Source organism: Carcharhinus amblyrhynchos, chromosome 3 (assembly GCF_965287045.1).
Source record: "Carcharhinus amblyrhynchos chromosome 3, sCarAmb.v2.hapA, whole genome shotgun sequence".
Taxonomy (NCBI): domain Eukaryota; kingdom Metazoa; phylum Chordata; class Chondrichthyes; order Carcharhiniformes; family Carcharhinidae; genus Carcharhinus; species Carcharhinus amblyrhynchos.
The window spans coordinates 129,843,478-129,870,306 of record NC_137326.1 but is presented as its reverse complement, the minus strand read 5'-3'; the positions used below and the strand labels follow the sequence as shown (position 1 = coordinate 129,870,306).

Here is a 26,829-nt window from a genome sequence, read left to right as displayed (position 1 = left end):
GAAGAAGCTGAATAAACTAGGCTTGTACTTGTTAGAGTTTAGAAGAATGAGGGGAGATCTCATTGAGATGTATAAGATGATGAATGGGATGGATAGGATAGAGGTGGAGAGGCTCTTCCCGCTCAGAAAGGACAGTAGGACTAGAGGGCACAGCCTCAAGACAAAGAGGGGGCAGTTTAGAACGGAGTTGAGGAGGAACTTCTTCACTCAAAGGGTGGTGAATCTCTGGAATTCTCTGCCTGTTGAAGTGGTGGAGGCTGCCTCGCTCAATATTTTTAAGATGCGGGTTGATGGGTTTTTGATAAGCAAGGGAATTAAGGGTTATGGGGAGAGGGCGGGAATGTGGAACTGAGCCACGACAGATCAGCCATGATCTTATTGAATGGCGGGGCAGGCTCGAGGGGCTAGATGGCCTACTCCTGCTCCTATTTCTTATGTTCTTATTTCTAATGTTCCATAATGTATATAAAATACATCCAACAGACAATACTTATTCAGTGAAAATACTGAATAGACGACCCAAGCAATTTGTACTTAACAAGAATTGTCTTTCAACAAATCATTCTGTGAAATGTTTTGAGAAAAATAACATATTCTATTCTAACTTTCAGACGTATTGATGGCTGATCCGACACAACATATCGAGATTGTTACAAACACAAACTCCCCCGGCAACACCACTTGCCAGTTTTCATCTGATGGCTTGGCAATTTTTACCATTGTTGCCTACTCGCTAATATTTCTCTTCGGAATCATTCTCAACAGCCTGGCTTTCTGGGTGTACTTCTGTCACGTTCCCAACAGCAACAGCATCACCATCTATTTAAAGAACCTGGTCGTAGCTGATTTAATGCTGGTCCTCTCACTGCCGATAAGAATTGGAGCAGAGAAGAAACTGGACTTCACAATAATGAGAAAAATCTACTGCAGTTACACAACATGCATCTTCTATTTGAACATGTATTCAAGCATTCTCTTCCTGGGATACATTGCGGCCACCAGATACCTGAAAATTGTCAAACCGTTCAAAATACATTCATTTCAAACTCTCAAAGCTGCAAAAATTGTCACCGTCGGAACCTGGTGTGTTCTTCTCAGCCTTGGAACTTCATACGTCGTTCTGACGGGAAAAAAGCCACCCCAGAATAAAACAAAAGAAACATGCTTAGGATTTAGAACTGGTTCAGGAGTTCACTGGCATATAATCCTCCACGCTGGTGGTACATTTCTGTTTCTCTGTGTGTTGATAGCGCTTTGCTTCTTTTACTTTCAAGCTGCAAAACGTCTTGACAAATCCCCATCGGCAAGCTCCCTCAGAAAGCAAGCCAAGGCAAAGAACAACATTCTAATCCTCCTTGCTGTCTTTGTGGTGTGTTTTGTTCCCTACCACATCGCGAGGCTTCCTTACATTTTAACTCAGGTTAATATCATCACTGGGTGTTTCTGGCAAAAGTCACTCTTCCACTTTAAAGAATTGGCGAATGTGCTGGCAACACTTAACGCCTGCTTAGATCCAGTGATCTACTTTCTGTTTTGCAAGACATTTCGGTCAAAGTTAGGCCTGGACAAAAACTCCATGGGCAATGACTCACACAATGATCAGTCCTTACATACTAACCCTTCACAAATTGTGCTGGATGACAGGAACACCAGTTAATTCAACAGTGCAAAATAATGTAACATCAATCTTGCAATTGCTCGCAATTATTCCAATTACTAAGAAAAACTAGAAAATTTCTGAAGAGATGGTTAAAGATGATTAGACGATGGGAAGAATTAAGGCATGGGGTTTACCTAACAGCTACAGCAAAGATACTTCACAGCAATTGAAATGTTTTTGAAATATTGTCACTTTTCTTTCTTCTTGTCAAAAACAGTGACCAAATTACACACAATGAGGTCCCACAAGTTGGCAATGAGATGAAGTCAGCTAGTCAGCCACAAGTGATGTCAACTGATGAATACATGTTGGCCAAGGAATATTTTAAGACCCCAATGTGAACTGGATCCTGGAACTTCTGGCATCATAAACAAAAGCAGGCACTGCATTCACCAAACTCTTTGCCATAATCACACGCAACTATAGCATTCACCAAGGTTCAAATTTACCACAATCATAGTAGCATCATACTGTGCCTTTAAGAAACGTATTTGAGTCATGTATCTTGTGCAGGATTGTATTTCAAAGCACTGTTGTAACACGAGTGCCATGGAGTCTGTATCCGGCAGCCCTGTATTGTTCCTGCAGCACCACAATTGGTCCTAATTGCTAGAAAGTTTCTTTTAATCTGGGCTAATACTGTTCTGTTATTTTAGTGTTTTCCGCTGTGTGGGGTGGGTGGGTGGGGGAGGTGTTACTGTGTAGGGCTCAATTAGGTTGATTTCACAGAAAATTGGGTGAAGCTAGGCTTACACAGTAAGATCGTGCTTAGATACTGCTTGGAGTTGTTGGAAAACAGTGCCTCTCTTTCTCTCTCCAGATTTAGAATCTAGAATCTGCCAGGAAATAAATTTATTTCTCAAATTCTGCTTTTTGGTGATGAATCTTTCTCTGGAGGTAGTTGTATGTGAGGTGTTTGTCTAGATTTCTGTCCAGAGGAATTAAAAGGCTAGAAATCACACATCCAGGTGAACATATTTTTGGTATCAACAGGTTCTGAAGAAGGGATTTATATCTATGGGGCTGTGGCTTAAATTGAAACTATAGAGAGAGCTGCTGTTAAGGATTGTAACTAATCATGCTTACATATTTAAATTGGTAAAGTTTACGCCAATTCTTATTGCTGCATTATAAAATGCTCTTAAATGAAGTTTGTTTTGATACAAACTTCCCAGTCGGTCAATTGAATCATACCTGGAGCAGAACACCTTCTGTTCATCAGGGTATCAAAATCAAGAGGAAAAGTTAGGATCTAGGCTAACTTCATAACATATCTTGGAGTTTCCTGTCTGGTCCCCAACAATATCATTAACCAAGGTTCAAATTCACCATAATAATGGGTAACAATGGCATGCACTAAGGTTCAAATTTGCTGCAATCACCAACAACCACATCACTCACCAAGGTTTGCAATTACTCCAGTCTTCCAGCACGCATTTATTGCATCTAAACCTTACTGAAACATATAAGATGATTAGAGGTTTAGATAGGGTGGACAGTGATAGCCTTTTTCCTCGGATGGAGAAAGCTAGCACGAGGGGGCATAGCTTTAAATTAAGGGGTGGTAGTTATAGGACGGATGTCAGAGGTAGGTTCTTTACCCAGAGGGTGGTGAGGGATTGGAATGCCCTGCCTGCTGCAGTTGTAAATGCGCCTAGTTTGGGGGCGTTTAAGAGATCCGTGGATAGGTTTATGGATGGTAAGGGTTTGGTTTAGGTTAGAGGGTCATTATTTTTTAACTGGTCGGCACAACATCGTGGGCCGAAGGGCCTGTTCTGCACTGTAATGTTCTATGTTCTATGTTCTATGCTCTCCACAGTTGATCATTTGACTAAGCCCAATACTATATACAGTATTCCAGATGTGGTCGCACCAATGTCCTGTACCAAAGTAGCACAGCATCTCTATTTTTATATTCAATTCCTCTCGCAATAAATGATAATCTTCTATTAGCTTCCTGAATTACTTGCTGTACCTGCATTCCAGTCTTTTGTAATTCATGAATTCAGACACCTGGATCCCTCTTCAGTTCAGTGGCCTCAACAGTGCTCTGTGTAACTGAAGCATAACCTCCCTACTCTAGGGCTAATCTCTGTAGCACACCACTCGTTACATCTGGCCAAGCAGAAAATGACTCATTTATGCCAACTCCAATTCCTGTTCGAATGCTCGGCATTCTCCTATCGGCGCCAATATGTTACTCTCTATGCCATGAACATTTATTCATCAGAGCAATGTAAAATTTTGCCCTTGATTACACTGGGCACTTGCTGTTTTGCCACCACACTATCGCCCTGTACATTCAGCGGGCGTAAGACATTGTTGTAGGTGAGCAATTGCATTGAAAAGGGAATTAGTTTTGAGGGGGAGCAGGACTATCCTCATCCCAGAGCCCTGTGGCCATTTAAAGTAAACAAATAGGCTTTAAATTAAAACAGGGAGGAGTGCTTACTTTGGAAAACAATCCTGCATAAAGATAGCACAACCAGCTCCTTCCCAAATAATATGTCAGCAACTCTGAATGTCAAGTAAGGGTTTGCTCGAATGTTGTGAAGTGACCATTGGACCAGATAGAAAGAAACAAATCAAATTTGATTGGATTTGATTTGTTAATCAGCCTTATTTAAAAGGAAATTCATGTTGTATTAATATCAGAACAAAAGAGGTACTTTAAATGAGCAATTTAATTAGATATATATTTAAGCGGGTTTAATTTAGTAGTTTTGTGTCCTCTAGATAGACTTACATTAAATAACAGCGTTTGCATGTATGGGCGTTTGATTACAGTTCAATTGGTATTTCGATTGTGCCGAGAGATTTTATACAGGAAAAGTAAACAGTAGCCTGAAAGAGGATTGCGACATTGCTTAGCAATGCCTTTAGGGTGAAGACATTTTGAGTTTAGTTTTAAAGCCAGAGTAGGAGGGGCTTTGCAGGAAGAGAGGGAATATCTCTCGCCACGTCGCTAGAAGAAAAGCCATACAATGGAGCAAGGGGCTAGAGAAGTAAAGAGAAGTTGCCAGAAAGTCTCAAGTTAAAGGAACAGAGGAAGTTGCTATTGGAGCAGGGTTACTGTCACTGAAGCTAAAGATAGAGCTGAAAGTGCAGACCTTGGTGAAGTTGACTCAGGGAAAGGCAGCAAACAGAAGTAAAGAAAATACTGAAGTGAGAGTTGGAAATCTAGTTTCCAATCTAGTTGGAAATCTTTCCTAATACACTGGAGAGAAAACAACATTTGGAAGGATATTGGGAAAACCTGAAGGTGGATCCTTGATGAAAACAGCTGAGGAAAAGCATTGTTTGAAAGTCAATTTTGAAGAATGTCTTTTTAAGACTGAACTTCGAAAACACTCAAGTGGCAAGCAACTAGCGGGAATTCGAGGAGAAAGCCACAGCTTATTGATTGAGTGGTATTAGCCATTTGCTTTCAAAGTGGGATGTTACCTTTGAAATGAGTGTACATTTGTGAAGATAAGGGAGAGAATGAAGGAGTATTAAAATCAATTATTTCATGTTGAATAAATGCTTTTTTCTTGTTCTTAAAAATAATTGGCAGTCCTGTGATTCTGTTTCTCCACATCCACATTTTGTGTTAAATTTCAGAAGGGTGTTCAGAGTTAATATGCATCTTACCAAGATTCCATGAGTAAACAAGGGGCGACGTAGTATATGTTACTCGTCCAAAAGTAGAGGCAAAATAAAAACATGGAAGGTTTTTTTATTTGTGGAAGTTAAGGTGTTTTAGCAAAATGAATTCTGCGATGAAAGGGGGGAAAGGTATTTAAGGAAGGTTACTAAACCGAGTGGTTTATCTGTGGGAGAAGAGCAGAAGACCAGTTCATGGAACCGTGAACTGCTGTGAAAATTTTGCATTTGAGTCAACCACCCAGAATGAAGCCGGAAGAGTCTCTGTTTTCAGAAAACGGTTTGTTTTTGAACGTCCTTTTGGAATTCCACATCTCAGAACAGAAGCGTTGGAGAAGTTGTGCAGTTTAGCTTCATTAAAGTGACAACGATTCATTGACAGTATCACTGGATTTTTATGATAAGAAAATCTATAAGGGGATTGCCCAAGAAGTTAGTTTACTTGCGCATATTTAACCAAGCGGGTTTTTTGTTTGTGTTTTAATTGTGTAACTTTGTGCTTAATTTTTTTTTTCTTTTTAATAAACCTTCTAATTTCTAAAGGTGTTACCGGGGCTCTTTGCTCAGGAGAGCTTTCCCCTCGTTTTCACAATAAGAAAAGATGCATAAGCTCAGTGGGACAGGTCTCACTCTGGAGTCTAGCTTGCTGCGCAGTAGCATCCACTGTGATTACAACATTATTAAAAATTTCAGGTTTTAAAAAGAAAACAGTCAAATGCACAGAACTCTGTTGGACATGCAAATATTTAATACATCGTGTTAAGATAAAATAACTATCCACTTTCCACCAAAATGTAGATGGGCTAGTGATCAAACATTCCTAACTCTCTTGCAATTTTGCCATAGTCACCAACCTTGGCAAGGAATAACTGATTTGTTTGGATTGTAGAAGAGTAGTATGTAATTGACCATCCATGCGCCAGCTAACCGTGCCCCAGTCTCTTATGCTGGTGGTGGAATCTGGTGCTGTAGTGGTAGCATCACTGGACAAGTAATCCAATGGCACGGGCTAATGTTCTGGAGCAAGAGTTCAAATCCAACCACAGTAGCCTGTGGAGTTTAAATTCAAATCATCTGGAATTCAAAAGCTAGCCTCAGTAATGGTGACCATGTCCCGTTGAGAAAGGAATCTGTCATGCTTTCCCGGTTCGGTGTACATGCGACTCCACACCCACAGTAATACGGCTGACTCTCCATTGCTCTCTGAAATTGTGTGGTAAGCCATTCAGTCCAAGGGTAGCAACTGCTAGCCTCGCCAGTGATGCCCACATCGCACAAAAGAATAAAGAAATAAAACATAACTACGTATCTGAAAAGTAACAAGGCATTTTGGAGCTGGTCATCTACTGTAACCTCAATTAAACAAATAATAACAAATACAAATAAATACCTACGCACAGAAGCATTTACAATTTATAATTTGTAGTGAAAAAAAGGTGGAATTTTGGAACATGGTACAATCAATTATGTTGATTTTGATGTAAATTCACTGAAGCATTCTGACCAGGATAATTCAAGCTTCAATGTGTCTACTGTTAAAGCCTGGATCACGTACAACATTTCTGTGTTATAAACATAAGAATTAGAAGCAGTAGGCCACTCGACCCTTCAAGACTGTTCTGCCATTCAATAAGATCATGGCAATTCTGATTTTAACATTCCAACTTATCCCCCAAAAACATATTGCACCGTTGGTAATGATGAACGAATCTATCTCTGCCTCAGCATTATTCAAAGATTCTGCCTCCCACCACCTTTTGAGGAAGAGGGTTCCAAAGACTCTCTCAACCCCCTCAGAGGAATTATATCTCATTATTTCTGCTTTAATTGGCAGCCTCTTTCCTTTTAAACAGTCACCCAGAGTTCTAGATTCTCTGACAACAAGGAACACATTCTTTCCACATCCACCCTGTCAGGTCTCCTCAGGACCTTGTATGTTTCAATTAAGTTGCCTCTTAATGTTCAAAACTCCAGTGTGGAAACAAGCCTAGCCCATCCAGGGATTCCTCATTAGATAACCCGCCCATTCTAGGTAGTATCCAGGAAACTTCCTTTGAACTGCTTCCAATGCAAGTACATCCTTTCTTAAATAAGGAGACCAATGTTGTAAACTGTACTCAAGGTGTGATCGCAGCAATGGCTCGTACAAGTGTAGCATCGTGGTAATTTACCAAAATTCATTGGACTCTGGGGCAGTCCCCGCAGACTGGAAAACCGCAAATGTGATGCCACTGTTTTAAAAAGGAGGTAGACAAGAGTCAGGTAACTATAGGCCAGTTAGCTTAACTTCTATAGTAGGGAAAATGCTTGAATCTATCTTCGAGGAAGAAATAACGAGACATCTGGATATAAATTGTTCCATTGGTAAGATGCAGCATGTGTTCATGAAGGAAAGATCATGTTTAACTAATTTGGTGGAATTCGTTGAGAACATTACATGTTCAGTGGACAACGGGGAACCTGTGGATGCGGATTTCCAGAAGGCATTTGACAAGGTGCCGCAGCAAAAGCTGCTACATAAGATAGAGGTGCAAGGTGTTACAGGTAATGTATTAGCATGGATAGAGGATTGGTTAACCAACAGAAAGCAAAGAGCGGGGGTAAATGAGTGTTTTTCTGGTTGGCGATCAGTGATTAGTGGTGTGCCTCACGGATCAGTGTTGGAACTGCAATTGTTTACGGTTCACATAGATGATTTGGAGTTGGGGACCAAGTGTAGTGTGTCAAAATTCACAGATGAAACTAAGATGAGTGGCAAGGCAAAACAGGCAGGGGATGCTGGAAGTCTGCAAAGAGATATAGGTGGTCGAAGTGAGTCGGCGACAGTCTGGCAGATGAACTACAATGTTGGTAAATATGAGGTCATCCATTTTGGTAGGAATAGTACCAAAGTGGGCTATTATTTAAATGGTAAAAAATTGCAGCACGCTGTTGTGTAGAGGGACCTGGGTGTCCTTGTGCAAGAATCACAAGGACTTGGTTTGCAGGTGCAGCAAGTAATTAAGGCGGCAAATGGAATTTTGTCCTTTATTTTTAGAGCAATGGAGTTTGAAAACAGCGAGGTTATGTTGCAGCTGAATAAGGTGCTGGTGAGGCTACACCTAGAATACTGTGTACAGTTTTGGTCTCCGTACTTGAGAAGGGATATACTGGCACTGGGGGGGGATGCAGAGGAGATTCACTAGGTTGATTCCAGAGTTGAGACGGTTGGCTTATGAGGAGACACTGAGTAGACTGGAGATATATTCATTGGAATTCAGAAGAATGAGGGGAGATCTTATAGAAACATAGATAGAAGCAGGGAAGTTGTTTTTACTGGTAGGTGAAACTAGAACTTGCGGACATGACCTCAAAATAAGGGGAAGCAGATTTAGGACTGAATTGCGGAAGAACTTCTTCACACAAAGGGTTGTGAATCTGTGCCACTGTGCCCCCCACCTACACCATGAGTGTTTATTTTTCACTATAACCTTTTATGAGGAACCTTATCAGCTGTCTTCTGAAAATCCAAGTACAGTACATTCATTGGTTCCCCTTTATCGACAATACATGTTACTTCTTCAAAAAACAGCAGTATATTACTTGTTCCTTTGCACAAAACCATGTTAACTCTGTCTGGTTATCTTGAATTTATCTAATTCCTCTGATAATTGCTTCTTACATTGCCCCCAAGACAGATGCAAACAGGCCATTAGTTTCCTGCTTTCTGTCTCCCTCACATTTTGAATAAACATTAGATATTATCCAATCTAATGGAAACTTGCTTCCCAATGCGAGTAAATTTTGGAAAATTAAAACCAGCACAGCAATTATCTCATTAGCCACTGTGACTAGCAACTAGCCACGAGTGTTAGAGAAATATAGCAACAGGCAGTCATAGCAGTGGCCTTTAACAGAGGCTAAATCCTCACGCGTCACCTTATAAAATCACAGACTGTGGGGCTCGCAAATGTTTGGCAATAATGGAAAAATCTCATGCCTCATTATCTCTGAAAAGATGCCAATGGCCCTGTGGATTGCCAAAACCAAACTAGGGAATGATACAAAGGATATCTACATTTCAAATGTTCGATCTGGCCATTGGGTCCACTAATCTGCTAGGAATAAGAAATCTGTGACCTTCCTTTCACATTCTCAATGGTCAGAACATTAACAATCTTAGGAATCCAGATAAAGGAATATACACCTGTTGTCAAAACTAAAGTGGAGAGATGAGAGTGATGTTACATGAACTTCTGTTCACCCCTCCTCCCCCCAACCAAATGGAAGAACTGGTAGTTATACTGCCTAGTTGTACTGCACATCAATCTGCCAGGTTCCAGTAATCAAACAGTATCTCAGAAAAGGGTCCCTGTCCAGTTTTGAATGCCTGGGTCCCACCTACACTGTTTCTCCTGGAACTTCTGAACTTGTATACCATTGCCTGCAAGGTTCATTCATCTCTGTGTTTCAAAGTTTATTTATTAGTCACAGGTAAGGTTTTACATTAACACTGCAATGAAGTTACTGTGAAATTCCCCTAGTCGCCACATTCCGGTGCCTGTTCAGGTCAATGCACCCTAACCAGCAAGCCTTTCAGACTACAGATGGAAACCGGAGCACCTTGAGGAAACCCATGCAGACACAGGGAGAATGTGCAGAGTCCACACAGACAAGTGGCCCAAGCCAGGAATTGAACCCAGGCCCCTGGCGCTGTGAGACAGCAGTGCTAACCACTATGCCACCTGGTCCCTATCTGATTGTGGAAGTCACCTATACTGGGGAAGTGAATTATCCAACATGAGTTCAGCCTCCTGAACTCTGTGAAGGAATTCACCATTGGACGTTTGATGCTGGGCTCTTGTGAAACAATAATTCTTTGCCCTCAAACCTTTTTTCCATCATTCCTCCATCCCTGTATGAATGCACAAAGAGGTGCATAGTGACTCTCCCTCCTGCATTTTGTGAAACAACCAAACCTTTTGAATTTACCCCACACGAAAAGCCAGGGAAATATGACACCGTTTATAAAAGAGAAAATCAAAATGGCTTTCTATTCAGAATCATAGAATCCTACAGTGCAGAAGGAGGCCATTCGGTCCATCGAGTACCATCGTGCACCAGCCACAATCCCACCCAGGTCCAATCCCCATATCCTTATGCATTTACCCTAGCTAGTCCCAAACGGATGGTGAGAGGAGAAATGGGGGCTGTTTACATTAACCCCTCCTCCTGTCGGTAACACTTCAATAATTTTAATGAGAGACTTTGTTAATCTTTGGAGAATCGTCTTAGGTCAAAATGTTCTATTAAGTGATCAGAAAATTGGGTGAGGAGGGAAGGCCAAATACAGCAATGGGAGGAAAATGATTGTAGGCTTGGCGGAGTTTCCTTCCCACACGAGGCCTGAACAGGAATATTTTTTGAGCTTCCATGCGGCCCCTGAACTTGTCCTGCGGCAGTTTGAAATAAGTAGATAGTCTTCAAATTAAAACAGGGAGGAGTTTTCATTCTAGAAAATGATCTGGCATCAGGAGAGCACATTGACTTCCTCCACAAACAACATGTCAGCAATTTTGAATGTGAAACGAGAATTGAAATGCTCCAACTTGTGGTCAAGCATTGTGAAGAAGCATTGGATCAGATCGGAGGAAACAAATCTAGTGCGGTCAAATCTTTCAATCTCTTAGAATACGATAATTCAACATTGTTCAAAAGGAACGCGTTGTTATTTGTAAGGGTCTGGATTAAAATTTAGACTGAGTGAAGTATCACACACACAGTGATGCAAGCACATGGCCCAGACGCGGCAGGAAGTCAGTGTGGTGTGCAGCAGAGGCAGCAGAGTGGTGCAGTGGTTAGCACCTACAGTGTGGAGTCTGCATGTTCTCCCCGTGTCTGCGTGTGTTTCCGCCAGCTGCTCCGGTTTCCTCCCACAATCAGAAAGACGTGCTGGTTAGGTGCATTGGCCATGCTAAATTCTCCCTCAGTGTACCCGAACAGGCGCTGGATTGTGGCCATTCGGGGATTTTCACAGTAACTTCAATGCACTGTTAATGTAAGCTTACTTGTGATTCATAAATAAACTTTAACTATAGATGTGAAAAGCCAAATGCATGCAGATAGCTCCTAGCCTATAGCTTTGTTGTTTCTGTGTAAATAATTTTACCTGTTAAAGACCTACAGTTAACTCATGAAGACTACAAAAACTTCTTTAAGACTTATTGTTCTGCAGTCAACAGTCTTCCAACATGGTGGCAGATGGGGGTCAAAAAATTCAACATCACTAAAATGCTGAAACACTCCAAGACAATGGAGATGAAAAAGAAGTCAACAAAAAACAACCCGAGAGAAGTTCCCAACAGAAGTTGAACGTGCAGAGAAAATTCGCCAGATGATGTGCCAGAGAAAAGGCTTGGATGCTAAAGGCAGAGATTTTGACTGCAACAGAAGACTCCATTGAATAGCTCATGGAATTCCAGCTTCAGAGCCCAGAGGCCATATAGGCTGAAAGGGTGACCTAAATCTTTTAAATTTCCAGGCTACATTCAGCCCTGAGAACCCTTCCCCAGTTCCATGTCAAAGGTGCCATTGAAGGAAAGCCAGTCGCTGAAGGTCAATTCCCCAGTTGGACCCCCAGCTTGTGGTCCCTGAATTTTGTAACAGAAGAAAAAAATAAATAATTGTCAAAAGCTCTTGGGAACATTGCAACTGTTCAGCTCAGAAAATGGCAGGCATAACTATGAATTTGAATGCCTCGTTATTCCTCATAGCAAACCTCAGAAGAAAAGAACTCTTACACAGCCAATCTCATGGATCACAGTTCAACACTTCCAACTCAATTTGGACTAAAACAAGACCTAGACCAGTCACCAAATTGGAGTCACTGGAAGAAACTGGAACACCACCTGTGACAAATAAATAAACTTTGACTTTAAAAGACTTTTAAGATGTAGCACAGTTTCTGGCTTAAATAAAAAACCAGAAAAAGCACAGGGGGACACAGTCCTTTACTCTAAAGTCCAACTGCAGATGCTATCATTTCCCAGATAAACCAACAAGAGCCTGGCTCCAAGTACAGAAGTTAGTTACGAAGCTCTTGACATAACTGGTCCGGCTGAATATGTGTACAGGATCATTCTGAGAGAGACAATGCTGAATTAGTGTACCTTTATACTACATTAAAGTTAAAGTTTAACTATATTTATTAGTCACAAGTAATAAATATAGTTACATTAACGCTGCGATGACTTACTGTGAAAATCTCCTCGTCACCACACTCTGGCGCCTGTTGGAGGCACTAAGGGAGAATTTAGCATGGGCAATGCACCTAACAAGCATGTCTTTCGAATGTGGGGGCAAACCGGAGCAGCTGGAGGAAACCCACACAGACACAGGGAGAACTTGCAACTCCACACATACAGTGACCCAAAGCAGGAATTGAACCTGGGTCCCTGGCACTGTGACGCAGCAATGTTAAGTGCTGTCAGGCAGCAGTGTTAACCACTGTGCCACCGTGCTGCCCTGCACATACCCATAGACACACATGCCTGCATAGGCACTCACGCGCACACATACAGATACACACGCCCACAGTCCCACATACTAAGAAATCATAAAATGCATAGTTGGATCTTTAAATTAGCTGCGTTTTTAGCTGAAGGTCACGAGGCTGGCCTGAGCTGCTTCATATCATAACTTATTAATTCTGGTTCAGGAAAATGCTGAACACCACCAATTAACCACAATCATGAGGAGAAAACAGACATTTAACGCACACAAGTTCAGTCCAGTATCGCTGCAAAAAGCTTTTGCTCTGACAGACACAGAGAAAATACCACATCAAGAACATCCATTCAAGTAGGTAATTTTTCTTTTGTGTTTGTGGGATTTTATACACTGTGACCATCAATGTCTTGTTGAGACGGATTTTTTGTTCAGAACTTAGAGTCATTGAGTCACAGAGGTTTACAGCACAGAAATAGGCTCTTCAGCCTAACTTGTCCATGCCACCCCTTTTTAGTCCCAATTGCCCGCATATCGCTCTATACTCATCTTAGCCATGTAACTGTCTAAACATTCTTTAAAAGACAAAATTGTACTCGCCTCTACTACAACCTCTGCCAGCTAGATTCATAGCTAAAAAATTACGAGAGAAAGAAAGAAGTTGAAAGGTTTCTATTTTGGTGGCAGTAATTTCACACAATTCCCTTTAAAAATGTGGCAAAAACAAAGCTTCTTTCTTAAAGCATCTTTTCCAAGTTCTGTAGAAGAGTGATTGAGGTCTGAAATGTTAACTCTCTCTCCACAGAAGCTGCCAGACCTGCTGGGTTTGCTGCTTCTATTTTCCAAAACCAACTTCTGTTCAAACAGACGTCAGAATTTGCATTGAGCTTTTGCCTTTCGCTTCTAACCCATGAGTAAAAATCAATCACCCAACTTTCCAGGCACTCACTGTCTTCTGTGTGAAAAAATTGTCCCTCTGGACCCTTTTGTATCTCTCCCCCCTCACCTTAAAACTTGATTCCTGCATCTCCAGAAAATATTTCACATTCAGGCTTTTCTTTGCTTTTGAGGACAGTTTGAGAACATTAAATCAGATGTGTTAATCTAAACCAAAACCAGAAGCGAACTCAAAGATGTGCACGTAGCTAATCAATCTAACCACATCAGTGATCAGTACACTCGGTTTTATTGTCTCTCAGGCATTTAGGTTTGTTACTCTTTAAACATTGCGAGGGAAGTCTCAGGGTAGATTAACTCTCTTAAACAAGTATGGAATTGTGTTAGATCTTTGCCATTAAAGGCATCTATGGAAAAATCTATGATTAGTTAGTTCTGCAGCAACAAGAAGTCCACCTTGGTATAGTGGTAGTGCCCTCGCATTAGAGGCAGGAGATCTCTATATGGACAAGTCCCACTCCAGAAAGTTAAGTACATAATGTCGGGTGTTTTTTTTAACTCATGGGTTGGAAATGAAAGGCAAAAGCTCAATACAAATTCTGACTTTTGTTTGAACAGAAGTCGGTTTTGGAAAATAGAAACAGAAAATGTTGCGTAAATCCAGCAGGTCTGGCAGTTTCTGCGGAGAAAGAGTTAACATTTCGGATCTCAATCACTCTTCCACAGAACTTTGAAAAGATATTTTAAGAAAGAAGCTTTGTTTCCTCCACAGTTTTAAAGGGAATTGTGCGAAGTCACTGCCACCGAAACAGAAACCTTTCAACTTCCATCTTTCCCTCTTAACTTTTTAGTTATGAATCTAGCATTCAGCATGAGAAGCAATGACCAGACCTGCAGAAATACACTCACACAGGACTGGAAGAATCTGTTGCATAACTCCCTTTCTCAGTTTGGACGTCGGTCTGGCTGTGTCACACACATCCTGAAAATAATCTTCTATGAATACCTTATACGGTCACATTGCTGCAAAATGCTTACATTAATCACAGACAAATATAACAGTAGACAACAGGGAGGAAAAGAGAATGCGCTGGGGAAAAAAAACTCCTGTTTTATCAGTGCCTTAAAATTCAATAGTATTTAGTTTCTGTTAGAAGCTAGACTAATCTAAAAGGGGGAAGAATAGATGACGCCCAAAGATAGTCATTTGTTTGAAACATGCAATATTTGAAGGCTTTTTTGAAACATAAAGATCAGCAAGTAACAGGAATTTCTTTTTATTCATTCAAGGGATGTGGGTATCGCTGGCTGGACCAGCATTTATTGCCATCCCTAACTGAGCTCCATTTCAGAGGGCAGTTCAGAGGGTAAACCACAGTTTCGTGGATCTGGATTACATGTAGCACAGGAAAGGCGGGCAGGCTTTCTTCGAAAGGATATGAGTGAACCAGATGGGTTTGTACAGCAATCAACAATGTTCAGAATTAGACTTACAATTGGATTAAGATTTCAGCATCTGTCGAGGTGGGATTTGATCCCCATATCTTGCCCAATGACAATACCCACTCTATCACTGCACATCATAAGCTGATAGTCCAAGTCAATGGAGATTCCCTCATTTAATTTGTGATATTTATTGATGCAAAATTAATAATAATTAATTATTATTTCCCAGAATCTAAAACATTCTCATTAATATGCTGAAAGCAACCTTTTGGAATCTGGAAGTCCCCTCGCTATCAAGTTCTTCCTCAGCCTTTAATTTCCCAGAGCGAAGTGCTCCAGCATCTTCACCCTTTCCTGATAATTATATCCTCTTAGTTTTGCTACCATCTTTCTGAAGCTTTTCTGTACCTTTTTTGATCATTGTTATCACAAGGAGGCCAGAACTCCAAACACACACACACACACACACACACACACACACACACACACACACACACACACACACACACACACACACACACACACATGCGCACGTGCTTAAAATCTCACGCCTACAGAATTCAGAGAAAATTTACATCGGTGCAATAAGAGTTTCAATAAATTGATAACTATTAATAATAATTAATAATTAAAAATAAGACCGGATCTGGCCAAGGGAGACTGGGAAAAACCCAAGAGGCATTCAGCCTCTGACCTTTGGGTAAACGCTCTCCAAGGCGGCCTTCACGACACACGACAGCGCAGAGTCGCTGAGCAGAGACTGATAGCCAAGTTCCACACACATGAGGACGGTCTCAACAGGGATCTTGGGTTCATGTTGCACTATCTGTAACCCCCATGACTTGCCTGAACTTGTAAAATCTCACTTACTGTCCTGTCTGGAGACAATACACCTCTCTTTAGCCTGTGCCTGATGCTCTTTCCACTCACATTGTCTGCACCTTTAAGGCTTGAATAGCAGGTTAGCTGTAAAGACTCGCATTCTAATCAGTATTCTGTAAGCTGTGTGTGCCTTTTATACGCTCTGTTTGAGACCAGAACTCTCCACTCACCTGACGAAGGGGCAAATACCGAAAGCTTGTGAGTTTACTTTCAAATAAACTGGTTGGACTTTAACCTGGCGTTGTGAGACTTCTAACTGTGTTTACCCCAGTCCACCGCCGGCATCTCCGCATCAAGGTAGGCTGGGAACAGCTACTAATGGGAAAATCTACAGAAGAGCAGTGGAGGGAACATTCAAAAAGGAAAAATGGGGACGCTGCAAGCCCAGCATGTTCCCTCTAGTTTGATAGATAGGAATAACAAGCCCAGAGAACCATGAGGGACCAGAGATAATCAGGACACAATGAGAAGGAAAAGAGAGGCTTTTAAGAAGTACAAGGAGAGCAGATCAGTGGAGGCATTAGTGAGGTATGGGAAGTGCAGAATAAAACTTAAGAAAGCTATTAGGAATGCAGAGAGGATATGAGAAAGCTCTGACTAGTAAGACTGGGAAAATCCCAAGATATTCTACAAGTATATCAATGGGAAGAGGATAGCCAGCAGGGCCTGTTGGCGACGAAGGGGAACAAAGTGTGGGTGGAGCCAGAGGACATTGGTAGAGTGTTGAATAAATATTTCACATCCATCTCCAACCAAGAGAATGAGGATGATGCTATGGAATTCAGGGACAGAGACTTGTGCAAATTGACATGAGGGAGCAGCCTTAAAGGTGGATAAGTCTCCAGGTCCAAATGAATTGTGTCCTCAGCTGCTGTGGGAGGCAAAAGAGGAGGTTGCAGGGGCTGACACAACTTTTCAACTCCTCTCTGGCCATGGGGTATGTGCCAGATGACTGGAGAACAGCTGATGTGGTTCTGCTATCTAAGGAAGGTTGTAGTGATAAACTAGGGAACTGCAAACCAGTGTGTCTCATGTCAGTGGTAGGGAAACTATGAGAGAAACTTCTGAAGGAGAGCATCTATCGCCACTTGGAGAAGCAAAGCTTGATCAGGGATAGTCAGCATGGCTTCATCAGAGAGAGGTCATGCCTAACAAATTTGATTGAATCTTTTGACAAGGACACTAGGTGTGTAGATGAGGGTGGTGCAGTTGATCTTGTTTATACGGATTTCAGCAAAGCCTCTGACAAAGTCCCACATGGGAGGCTTGTAAAGAAGGTAAATTCACACGGGATACAGGGTAATTTGATAAAGTGGATTCAAAATTGGCTCAGTTGTAGGAGACAGAGGGTGATAACAGAAAACTACTTTAGTGACTGGAAGTCAGTGTCCAGTGATGTATCACAGGGATCTGCGTTGGGCCCCCTATGGAATTTAACCCTGAAAAGTGAGAGGTGATACAATTTGGAAGGAGTAGAATTCCCTGCCCAATGAAGCAGTTGAGGCTACCTCATTGAACGTTTTTTAAGGCAAGAATAGATAAACTTTTGAACAGTAAAGGAATTAAGGGTTATTGTGAGCAGGCGGGTAAGTAGAGCTGAGTCCATGAAAAGATCAGCCATGATCTTATTGAATGGTGCAGCAGGCTCGAGGGGCCAGATGGCCCACTCCTGCTACTAATTCTTATGTTCTTGCATTCTTATCTTAGACAAGAGAGTACTCAATGAATGGTAGGATACTGGGAAGTTCTGAGGAACAAAGCAACCTTGGCGTGTTTGTCCACAGATCACTGAAAGTGGAAGGACATGTTAGTAGGGTGGTGAAAAAGGTGTATGTGAGACGAGTCCTTATCAATCGAGGCATAAATTATAAAAGCAGGGAAGTCACGTTGGAGTGGCATAGAACTTTGGTGAGGCCACAGCTAGAGTACTGTATGCAGTTCTGGTCACCACGTTATTGGAAGAATGTGATTGCGCTAGGGCGGGTGCAGGGGAGATTCACCAGAATGTTGCCGGCGTGGAACAATTAAGTCATGAAGAGAGGTTGCATAAGCTGGGCTTGTTTTCATTGAAGCAGAGGAGACTGAGAGGCAACCTAATAGAGGTGGACGAGATTATGAGAGGCATGGACAGAGTGGATGAGGAACAACTGTTCCCCTTAGTTGAAGGGTCAGTCATGAGGGGACATAGGTTCAAAGCGAGGGGAGGAGGTTAAGGGGGAGTGTGAGTATAAAGGTTTTCACCCAGAAGGTGGTGACAGTCTGGAATGTGCTGCCTGAGAGAGTGGTAGAGGCAAGTTGCCTCACATCCTTTTAAGAAGTACCTGGATGAGCACCTGACACGTCATAACTTTCAGGGCTATGGATTGAGGGCTGATAGATGGGATTTGCTGGGAGTTTAGGTGTTTCTAATGTGTCGGTCAAAGAGTCATAGAGGTTTACAGCATGGAAGCAGGCTCTTCAGTCCAACTAGCCCACGCCGCCCTTTTTTTTAAGCTGATCCCAATTGCCTGCGTTTGGCCCATATTCCTCTGTACCCATCTTATCCATGTAATTATCTAAATGTTTTTCAAAAGACAACATTGTACCTGTCTACTACCTTTGGCAACTTGTTCCAGACACTCACCACTCTCTGTGTGAAAAAATTGCCTCTCTGGACACTTTTGTGTCTCTCCCCTCTCATCTTAAACCTACGTCCTCTAGTTTTAGACTCCCCTACTTTTGGCAAAAGATATTGACTATCTAGCTGATCTGTGCCTCTCATTATTTTATAGACCTCTAAAAGATCACCCCTCAGTCTCCTACATACCAGAGAAAAAAGTCCCAGTTTATCCAGCCTCTCCCCATATCCCAAACCATCAAGTCCTAGTAGCATCCTAGTAAATCTCTTCTACACTCCTTCTAGTTTAATAATATCCTTTCTATAATAGTGACCAGAACTGTACACAGTATTCCAAGTGTGGCCTTACCAATGTCTTGTACAACTTCAACAATTCCTGTATTCAATGCTCTGACTGATGAATGCCTTCTTTACCACTCTGTCCACCTGTGACTCCACTTTCAAGGAGTTATGAACAAGTACCCCTATTCTCTTGGTTCTGTAACTCTCCCCAGTGCCCTAGCATTAACTGATTAAGCCCTGTCCTGATTCAATCTACCAAAATGCATCATCTTGCATTTGTCTAAATTAAACTCCATCTGCCATTCATCAGTCCACAGGCCTCCAGTTTGAAAAACAACCCTCTACAGCCACCCTCTGTCATCTGTCAAGAAGCCAATTTTGTATCCATTTAGATACCTCACCCTGGATCCCATGAGATTTAACCTTATGCAACAACCTACCATGCGGTACCTTGTCTCAAAGACCTTGCTAATGTCCATGTAGACAACATTAACTGCACTGCCCTCATCTACTTTCTTGGTTACCCCTTCAAAAAATGAATTTGGTATGGACTCGATGGGCTGAAGGGCCTCTCCTTCACTGTGCGATTCTATGTTTGTATGAATAATTGCCATGAAACTAACATCAATTATCTTGAAAACTCATCGGGTTCTCCAATCGCCTTTCGGGGAAAGAAATCTGCCATCCTTACGTGGAATCCCAGACCACAGCAATCTGACTGATCCTTAACTTCCCCTTTGAAGTAGCCCAATAAATCTAGTTAGTTCAAGGGAAATTCTGGATGGGAAACCAGACTGGTGTCGCCAGCAATGCGCATGTTTCAAGCAAGAACAAAAATACCCTATTTCCTTTTGCACATCACAACTATTGAAAATGACAATGCTGGTTGGAATTACCACACTGCTTCCGACTTCTGGTTTAGGAATATGCTGAACACCACAAACTGACCAATATCATGAGGCTAAATAAGGCATTTACTACATACAAGTTCAGTATTGCTGCAAGAAATTCTTGATCTGTCAGTCACAGGCTAAATACCACATCATGAACATCCATTCAGGTAGGTAATTTTTCTTTTGTCTTTGTGGAATTTTATGCACTGTGACCATCCGTGTCACGTTGAGAATGGTTATTCTTTCTGAACTTGATCCCTGCCTCTCCAAGGAACCCTTTTCACCTCAATGTGTTTCTTTTGCATTAGAAGATCACTTGAGAATGTTAAATCAGACAGATTGAACTAAATCGAACTCAAAGAGTTGCACATAATCAATTAATCTAACCACATCAGTGATCACTGCACTTGGTTTTATTATCTCTCAGGCATTTGGGTTTGTTCCTGTTTAAACATTGTGAGGGGAGTCTCAGCGTTGATTAACTCTCTTAAACATGTATGGAATCATATTAGGCCCTTGCCATTAAAGAAATCTTCCCTCTGAAGTGGAGAGATCTATGGCCAGCTAGATCTACAGCAACAAAATTCTACAGCAACAAAGAGTCCACCTTGGCAGCGTGGTAGAGCCCTCGCATTAGAGACAGGAGGTCTCTATATGGCACAATCCAGAAAGTTAAGTGCATAATCTAGGGTGATCTTTTTACTCGAAGGGCAAAATTTCAGAACTGAAAGTCACCAGAGAAATGCAAATTCCATACTTGTTCCAACAAAAGTATGTTTTGCAAAATAAATTTTAAGGAAGAAAGTTTATGCCATGATTTTAAAGCAAATTTTGTTAAATAACTATCACTGAAATCAAAACCTTACACTTTACCATCTTTTTCTCTTAAATTTTCAATTATGAATCCAGCACTCAGCAGAAGAACCAATAACCATACTGGAGAAAAACACTCACAAAGATAGGAGGATCGGTTGTGTAAATCCCTTCCTCGGTTAGACAATGATTGTCTGCCTGTGTCACACACATACTGACAGCAAACTTCTATGAAAATCTTAATCTGCCACATATCTCCACAGCAATTTGCTTAATCACTGACAAATTACAGTAACAGATAACAAGGACAGGAAGAGAACATGCTAGAAAAACACTTGAAAAGTCAGTGCATTTCAGGGTGACACGGTGGCATAGCGGATAGCACAGCTGCCTCAGAGCACCAAGGCCCTGGGTTCAATTCCCAGCTTGGGTCACTGTCTGTTTGGAGTCTGCATGTTCTCCCCGTGTCTGCACGGGTTTCCTCCGGGTGCTCAAGTTTCCTCCCACATTCACAAAGACGTGCTGGTTAGGTGCATTGGCCATGCTAAATTCTCCCTCAGGGTACCCAAACAGGTGCCAGAGCGTGGCTAGGGTATTTTCACGCTAACCTCATAGCAGTGTTAATGTAAGCCTACTTGTGACCAATAAATATATAAAGATAAACAAATCCTTGGTTAGACCCAGAAGATAAGCAGTCTCTGTTCTAAGGTAAATAAATCTAAATGGGGGAGGGACAGATTATGAACAATATTCACATATTATTGAAATTTAGACTTTATATTTAGACTTTTCAGCAAGCTTTTGTTTAAAATAGAGGACCAGTAGATAGCAGGAAATGAGCCCAAGTCATGAGCTGACAACCAAACTCAATGGAGTTTCCCTCATATATTTTGTGATGTTTACTGATCCATCAGTTAAGAAATAAGAATCAATAATTATGATTCATTTACGAGACTCCAGAAGACTAGATCCAAAGCATTCTCATTAGGGTGTTCAAAGCACTAATATTTGTGGAAGATTGTACTTCATATATTACAATAGTGAAGGTGCTTCATTAGCCACAAGTGGGTTTAGGACAACCTGAATTGATGACAGGTTCTATATGAATGCAAGGGGCAGCCCGGTAGCACAGTGGTTCGCACTGGTGCTTCACAGTACCAGGGCCCTGAGTTCGATTCCTGGCTTGGGTCACTGTCTGTGTGGAGTTTGCACGTTCTCCCCATGTCTGCGTGGGTTTCCTCCAGGTGCTCAGGTTTCCTCCCACATTCTGAAAGACGTGCTGGTTAGGTGCACTGACTCAGACAGGCGCCAGACTGTGGCGACTAGGGGAATTTCACAGTAACTTCATTGCAGTGTTAATATAAGCCTTCCTTGTGACTAATAAATAAACTTTTAAGTTGCTTCTTTCAAGAAGAACATGCACAAAGTCTTGAAGCTGTAGTTATATATTTTATCACAGCATTGCAGAATATATTATATCAGTGGTTTCCTGTTTAAGATAGGCAGTGTTAAATGCACTTCCTTGAGAAAAAATGTTTGCGTCCTCACAGTGCACATCAAGTCCCTCAACATGATCTATTGTTGCATTTCAAACGTTCTATAACAGATGGAAAATATATTAACAAACAACTATCAAACAATGATTATTTGATTCAATGCTGAATCCCTGGTCCCACAACCTTTTCATTTCAAGGATGACCCCTTTTTGCAAATTGTAGTGTGACATTTTTCTGGAAAAAAAATAGCATGTTTTTCTTTAAATTTCAGATGCATTGATGGCTAATTCTACAGAACGCATCGAGGTTGTTACAAGCACAAACTCTTCCGACAACGCCACTTGCCAATTTTCTTCTAACGGCTTTGCAATTTTTACCACTATTGCCTATTCATTAATTTGTGTCGTTGGAATCATTCTCAACAGCCTGGCTTTCTGGGTGTACTTTTTTCACGTTCCCAACAGCAACAGCATCATCATCTATTTAAAGAACTTGGTGGTAGCCGACTTAATGCTCATCCTCTCACTGCCGATAAGAATAGCTAGCGGGAACAATTTGGGCTTCACAATAATGAGAAAAATCTACTGCAGTTACACAACATGCATCCTCTATTTGAACATGTATTCAAGCATTCTCTTCCTGGGATACATTGCGGCCAACAGATACCTGAAAATTGTCAAACTACTCAAAACACATCCATTACAAACGCTCAGATCTGCAATAATTGTCTCCGTCGGAACCTGGTGTGTCCTTCTCAGCCTTGGAACTTCACACATGGTTCTGACAGGGAAAGAACCATCCCAGAATAAAACAAAAGAAACATGCTTAGAATTCAGAACTGGTTCAGGAGTTCACTGGCATATAATCCTCCACGCTGGTTGCACATTTCTGTTTCTCTGTGTGTTGATAGCGCTTTGCTTCTTTTACTTTCAAACTGCAAAACGTCTTGACAAATCCCCATCGGCAAGCTCCCTCAGAAAGCAAGCCAAGGCAAAGAACAACATTCTAATCCTCCTTGCTGTCTTTGTGGTGTGTTTTGTTCCCTACCACATCGCGAGGCTTCCTTACATTTTAAGCCAGATCGGTGTCATCACTGGGTGTTTTTGGAAGAGGTCTCTCTTCCACTTTAAGGAATTTACCGTTGTGCTGGCAACACTCAACGCCTGCTTAGATCCAGTAATCTACTTTCTGTTCTGCAAGGCATTCCGGGCAAAGTTAGGTCTGGAGAGAACTTCTATGGACAACGCGCCACGCAACGATCTGTCCTTGCATAGTAACCCTTCACGAGCCGTACCCGACCAGCCGACAATCGCCACTTCAGTGGTGCCAAAGAATGTAACAACAATTATGAACCTTGAGCCTACACCTGTTCTCAAAGAAGGAAACATGGCACACCCTATGAGCTGCTAAAAAAAATGGGAGAATGGGAAGGATTGTGGCTTCGAATTTGTGTAACATCCACTGAATAATTATTTCCAAGTGATTGAAGCCTTTTTGAAGTATTGTCGCTTTTTTGTCTTCTTATCAGAATGTCTCAACAAACTGCAATGAGGTGAATCAAATTCATCCGCTGAGTTCAATGCTTCACATGACTTTGATGTAAACTGACTGAAGCATTCTGATCATGTTCCATTGTGTCCACTGTTCATACCAGTACATCATATAACATGAACGTGTTGGGGAAATATGGCAACGTACAGCCACATTGTTGGCCCATTAATTTTAATGAGAAATGTTGGCAATACCCAGAGAATGAGAGAGACTGCACAAACGTGTGATATGTCATTGGTTCAGTGACCAGAAAACTGGGAGTGGGTGAGGGGCAAGTACAGCAAATATACCGAAAATTATTTTGATTACATTGGGTACTTGCAATTTTGTCACATCTCTATCATCCTCTACATTCAGCGGAAGTTTAACATTTTTTCTTATTCATTGATGGAATGTGGGTGTCACAGGCTGGGCCAGTATTTATTGCCCATCCCCAATTGCCTCTGAACTACTTGCGAGGGCATTTCACAAAACAGTTAAGAGTCAACCACACTGGAGTCACATGTGGGCCAGACCCGGAAAGAGCAGCAGAATTCCTTCACTAAAGGGCATTAGGGAACCAGATGGGTTTTTATGGCAATCAAATCTAACTCATTCTAACTTCAGATTTTATACTGAATTCGCATGTGCATGTCTGCGCATGTGGATGTGTCCCTAAACATACATTACAAGGAGGGTAAACGGGATGATCTGGAGTCACATGTCGGCCAGACCAGGTAAGGATGGCAGATTTCCTTCCCTAAAGGACATTAGGGAACCAGATGGGTTTTCGTGACTATCAAATAGAACATAGAACACAGTACAGCACAGGCCCTTCGGCCCTCGTTGTGCCAAGCTTTGTCCGATATTAAGATCAAGCTATCCCACTCCCTATCATTTTGGTGCGCTCCATGTGCCTATCCAATAACCGTTTGAAATTTCCTAAAGTGCCTGACTCCACTATCACAGCAGGCAGTGCATTCCACACCCCAACCACTCTCTGAGTAAAGACGTCCCTGCTATATCATGAGCCTTATAGTTATGCCCCCTAGTAACAGCTACATCCACCCTAGGAAATAGTCTCTGCACGTCCACTCTATCTATCCCCCTCATCATCTTATAAACTTGTAAAATCTAACTCATTATAATTCCAGATCTTTTACTGAATGCGTGTGCGCATGTGTGCATGCGAGTGCGTGCACGTGTGCATGTGCGTACACTGAAAGGGGAGTTAGTTTTGAGGACGTACGGGATTATCCTTACCCAGGGGCCCTTCAGCCATTTAAAAAGAGCCTTCAGATGAAAACAGGAAGGAGTTTGCATTTTATGAAAAAAACCCTGCCTATAAAGAGCACAACTACCTACTTCCCGAATAACATCAGCAAATTTAAAGTGAAACAAGCACTGAAATGCTCTAAAATTTGTTCTATTATTGTAAAGTGGCCATTGGGCATGTGAAAAGAAATAAATTAAATGTCTTTCAATTTTTTTGAATAAGACTCTTTTGCATCATTTAAAAAGGTTGTTACTTCCACCACCTATTGGTGAACAATGGTACACTTCTTTGTTATTTGCATTATATCTGTCTTACTCCTTCACCTCGGGTTGATATACAATAGGATTACAATCCTCACAGCGACTGCTTACGTTTTAAAAACTTCCCCAAACTACCAATAAACCAATGGTCAGGATTCCACATTTTAAGACTTTTGCTGTAACAAACTAAACTCAACATGGATCAGAAATTGATTTAGAAGTATCAATTACATGAAACAAAACAGAATGGTACATTCCACAGTCACTAACACATCCGAAATAAAAGCAAAATACTGCAGGGGCTGGAATCCGAAACAAAAACAGAAAATGCTGGAAAATCTCAGCAGGTCTGACAGCATCTGTGGAGAGCGAACAGAGTCAACGCTTCACATCTGGATTAGCCTTCGTCACAACTGGAATACGTTTTCAGGCTTTAAGCAACATCTTATTTCTCATTGATACGTACCGTTACATGATCAATCCCACTCTCCAGCAGAGATTTACTTCTCCCCATCACACCAGGGCCAAACTTCCACTGTCTTTCTACAATCGCTTCACTCCCTATTCAAGCATTCCAGCTCCAGTTATCACCAGCAAGGCATATCGGCACGACTTCCTATTCCTTAAATTTCCAAAAGTCAATCTATTCTTTTCCCAATCTTTTGAACAGCAGAAATGGAATTCTCACCAGCATCCTGCTTGTTTGTTAATACAAAACAGTTCACGTTGCCTGCCCATCGTAGCTTTGGAGCATGGGACTTAGGAGCAGGAGTAAGCCATTCAGTTCCTTGTGCCTGCTCTGTCATTGAGTAGGATCATGGGTTGATCTGATTTCAACCTCAACTCCTGTCTGCCCTCCCGTAAGACATGACTCCCTGGTCTATCAAAAATCTGAATTCCACATACTAATGACCCTCTGCGAGGAAATGTCTATCTTAAAAAGGAGACCTCTTATCTTTAAACAGCATCCCCCTTGTTCTAGTCTATCCCACAAGAGGAAACATCCTCCCAGCATCCATCCTCTTAAGCCCCCTCAGGATCTTTTGTTTTAGTAAGATCACCTCTCATTCTTCCAAGCTCCAATGGATAAAGGCCCATCCTGTCTTTGTGAAGTAAGTCATGATGTGGATATGCCGGCGTTGACCTGATGAAGGGGCTAACTCGAAAGCTAGTGAATTTACTATCAAATAAATCGGCTGGACTGAAACCTGGTGTTGTCAGACTTTTTACTTTGTGAGGTAAGTACAGGAATGAGTCAAATGAATCATCTCTGAACTGCTTCGAATGCAATTATGTCATTTTTCAAACAGGGAGACCAAAACTGTACACAGAGTTCCAGATGTGGTCCCACCATGGCCCTGTACAGCTGCAGTAAAATAGAAACATAGAACAGTACGGCATAGTACAGGCCCTACAGCCCTCAATGTTGTACCGAGCTATGTCCAAACCCAAGATCAAGCTATCCTATTCCTTATCATTCTGGTGTGTTCCATGTACATATCCAATAACCGCTTGAAAGTTCCTAAAGTGTCCGACTCCACTATCACAGCAGGCAGTGCATTCTACAACCCAACCACTCTCTGAGTGAAGATGTATTTAATTTTATATTCCATTCCCCTTGCAATAAATATCAACATTTCATTTGCC

At 41.7% G+C, this 26,829-nt stretch overlaps 3 protein-coding genes across 3 annotated transcripts in view; 2 read left to right on the top strand and 1 right to left on the bottom strand.

The window, feature by feature from the left end:
* LOC145341129 (mediator of RNA polymerase II transcription subunit 12-like protein) overlaps window positions 1-26,829 on the bottom strand; it is a 564,757-nt gene that overhangs the window by 353,493 nt on the left and 184,435 nt on the right.
* LOC145341547 (P2Y purinoceptor 14-like) lies at window positions 620-1,681 on the top strand. Its single transcript, XM_080186524.1, has one exon. It carries the CDS (start codon window positions 620-622, stop codon window positions 1,655-1,657), a length of 1,038 nt encoding a protein of 345 aa, XP_080042650.1. The 3' UTR covers window positions 1,658-1,681.
* LOC145341546 (P2Y purinoceptor 14-like) lies at window positions 22,396-23,848 on the top strand. The gene has a single exon (XM_080186523.1). It carries the CDS (start codon window positions 22,396-22,398, stop codon window positions 23,524-23,526), a length of 1,131 nt encoding a protein of 376 aa, XP_080042649.1. The 3' UTR covers window positions 23,527-23,848.

Excerpts from the sequence above, each read along its gene's own strand:
- LOC145341546 (XM_080186523.1), top strand. The coding sequence starts at position 22,396 with ATGGCTAATTCTACAGAACGCATCGAGGTTGTTACAAGCACAAACTCT.
- LOC145341547 (XM_080186524.1), top strand. The coding sequence starts at position 620 with ATGGCTGATCCGACACAACATATCGAGATTGTTACAAACACAAACTCC.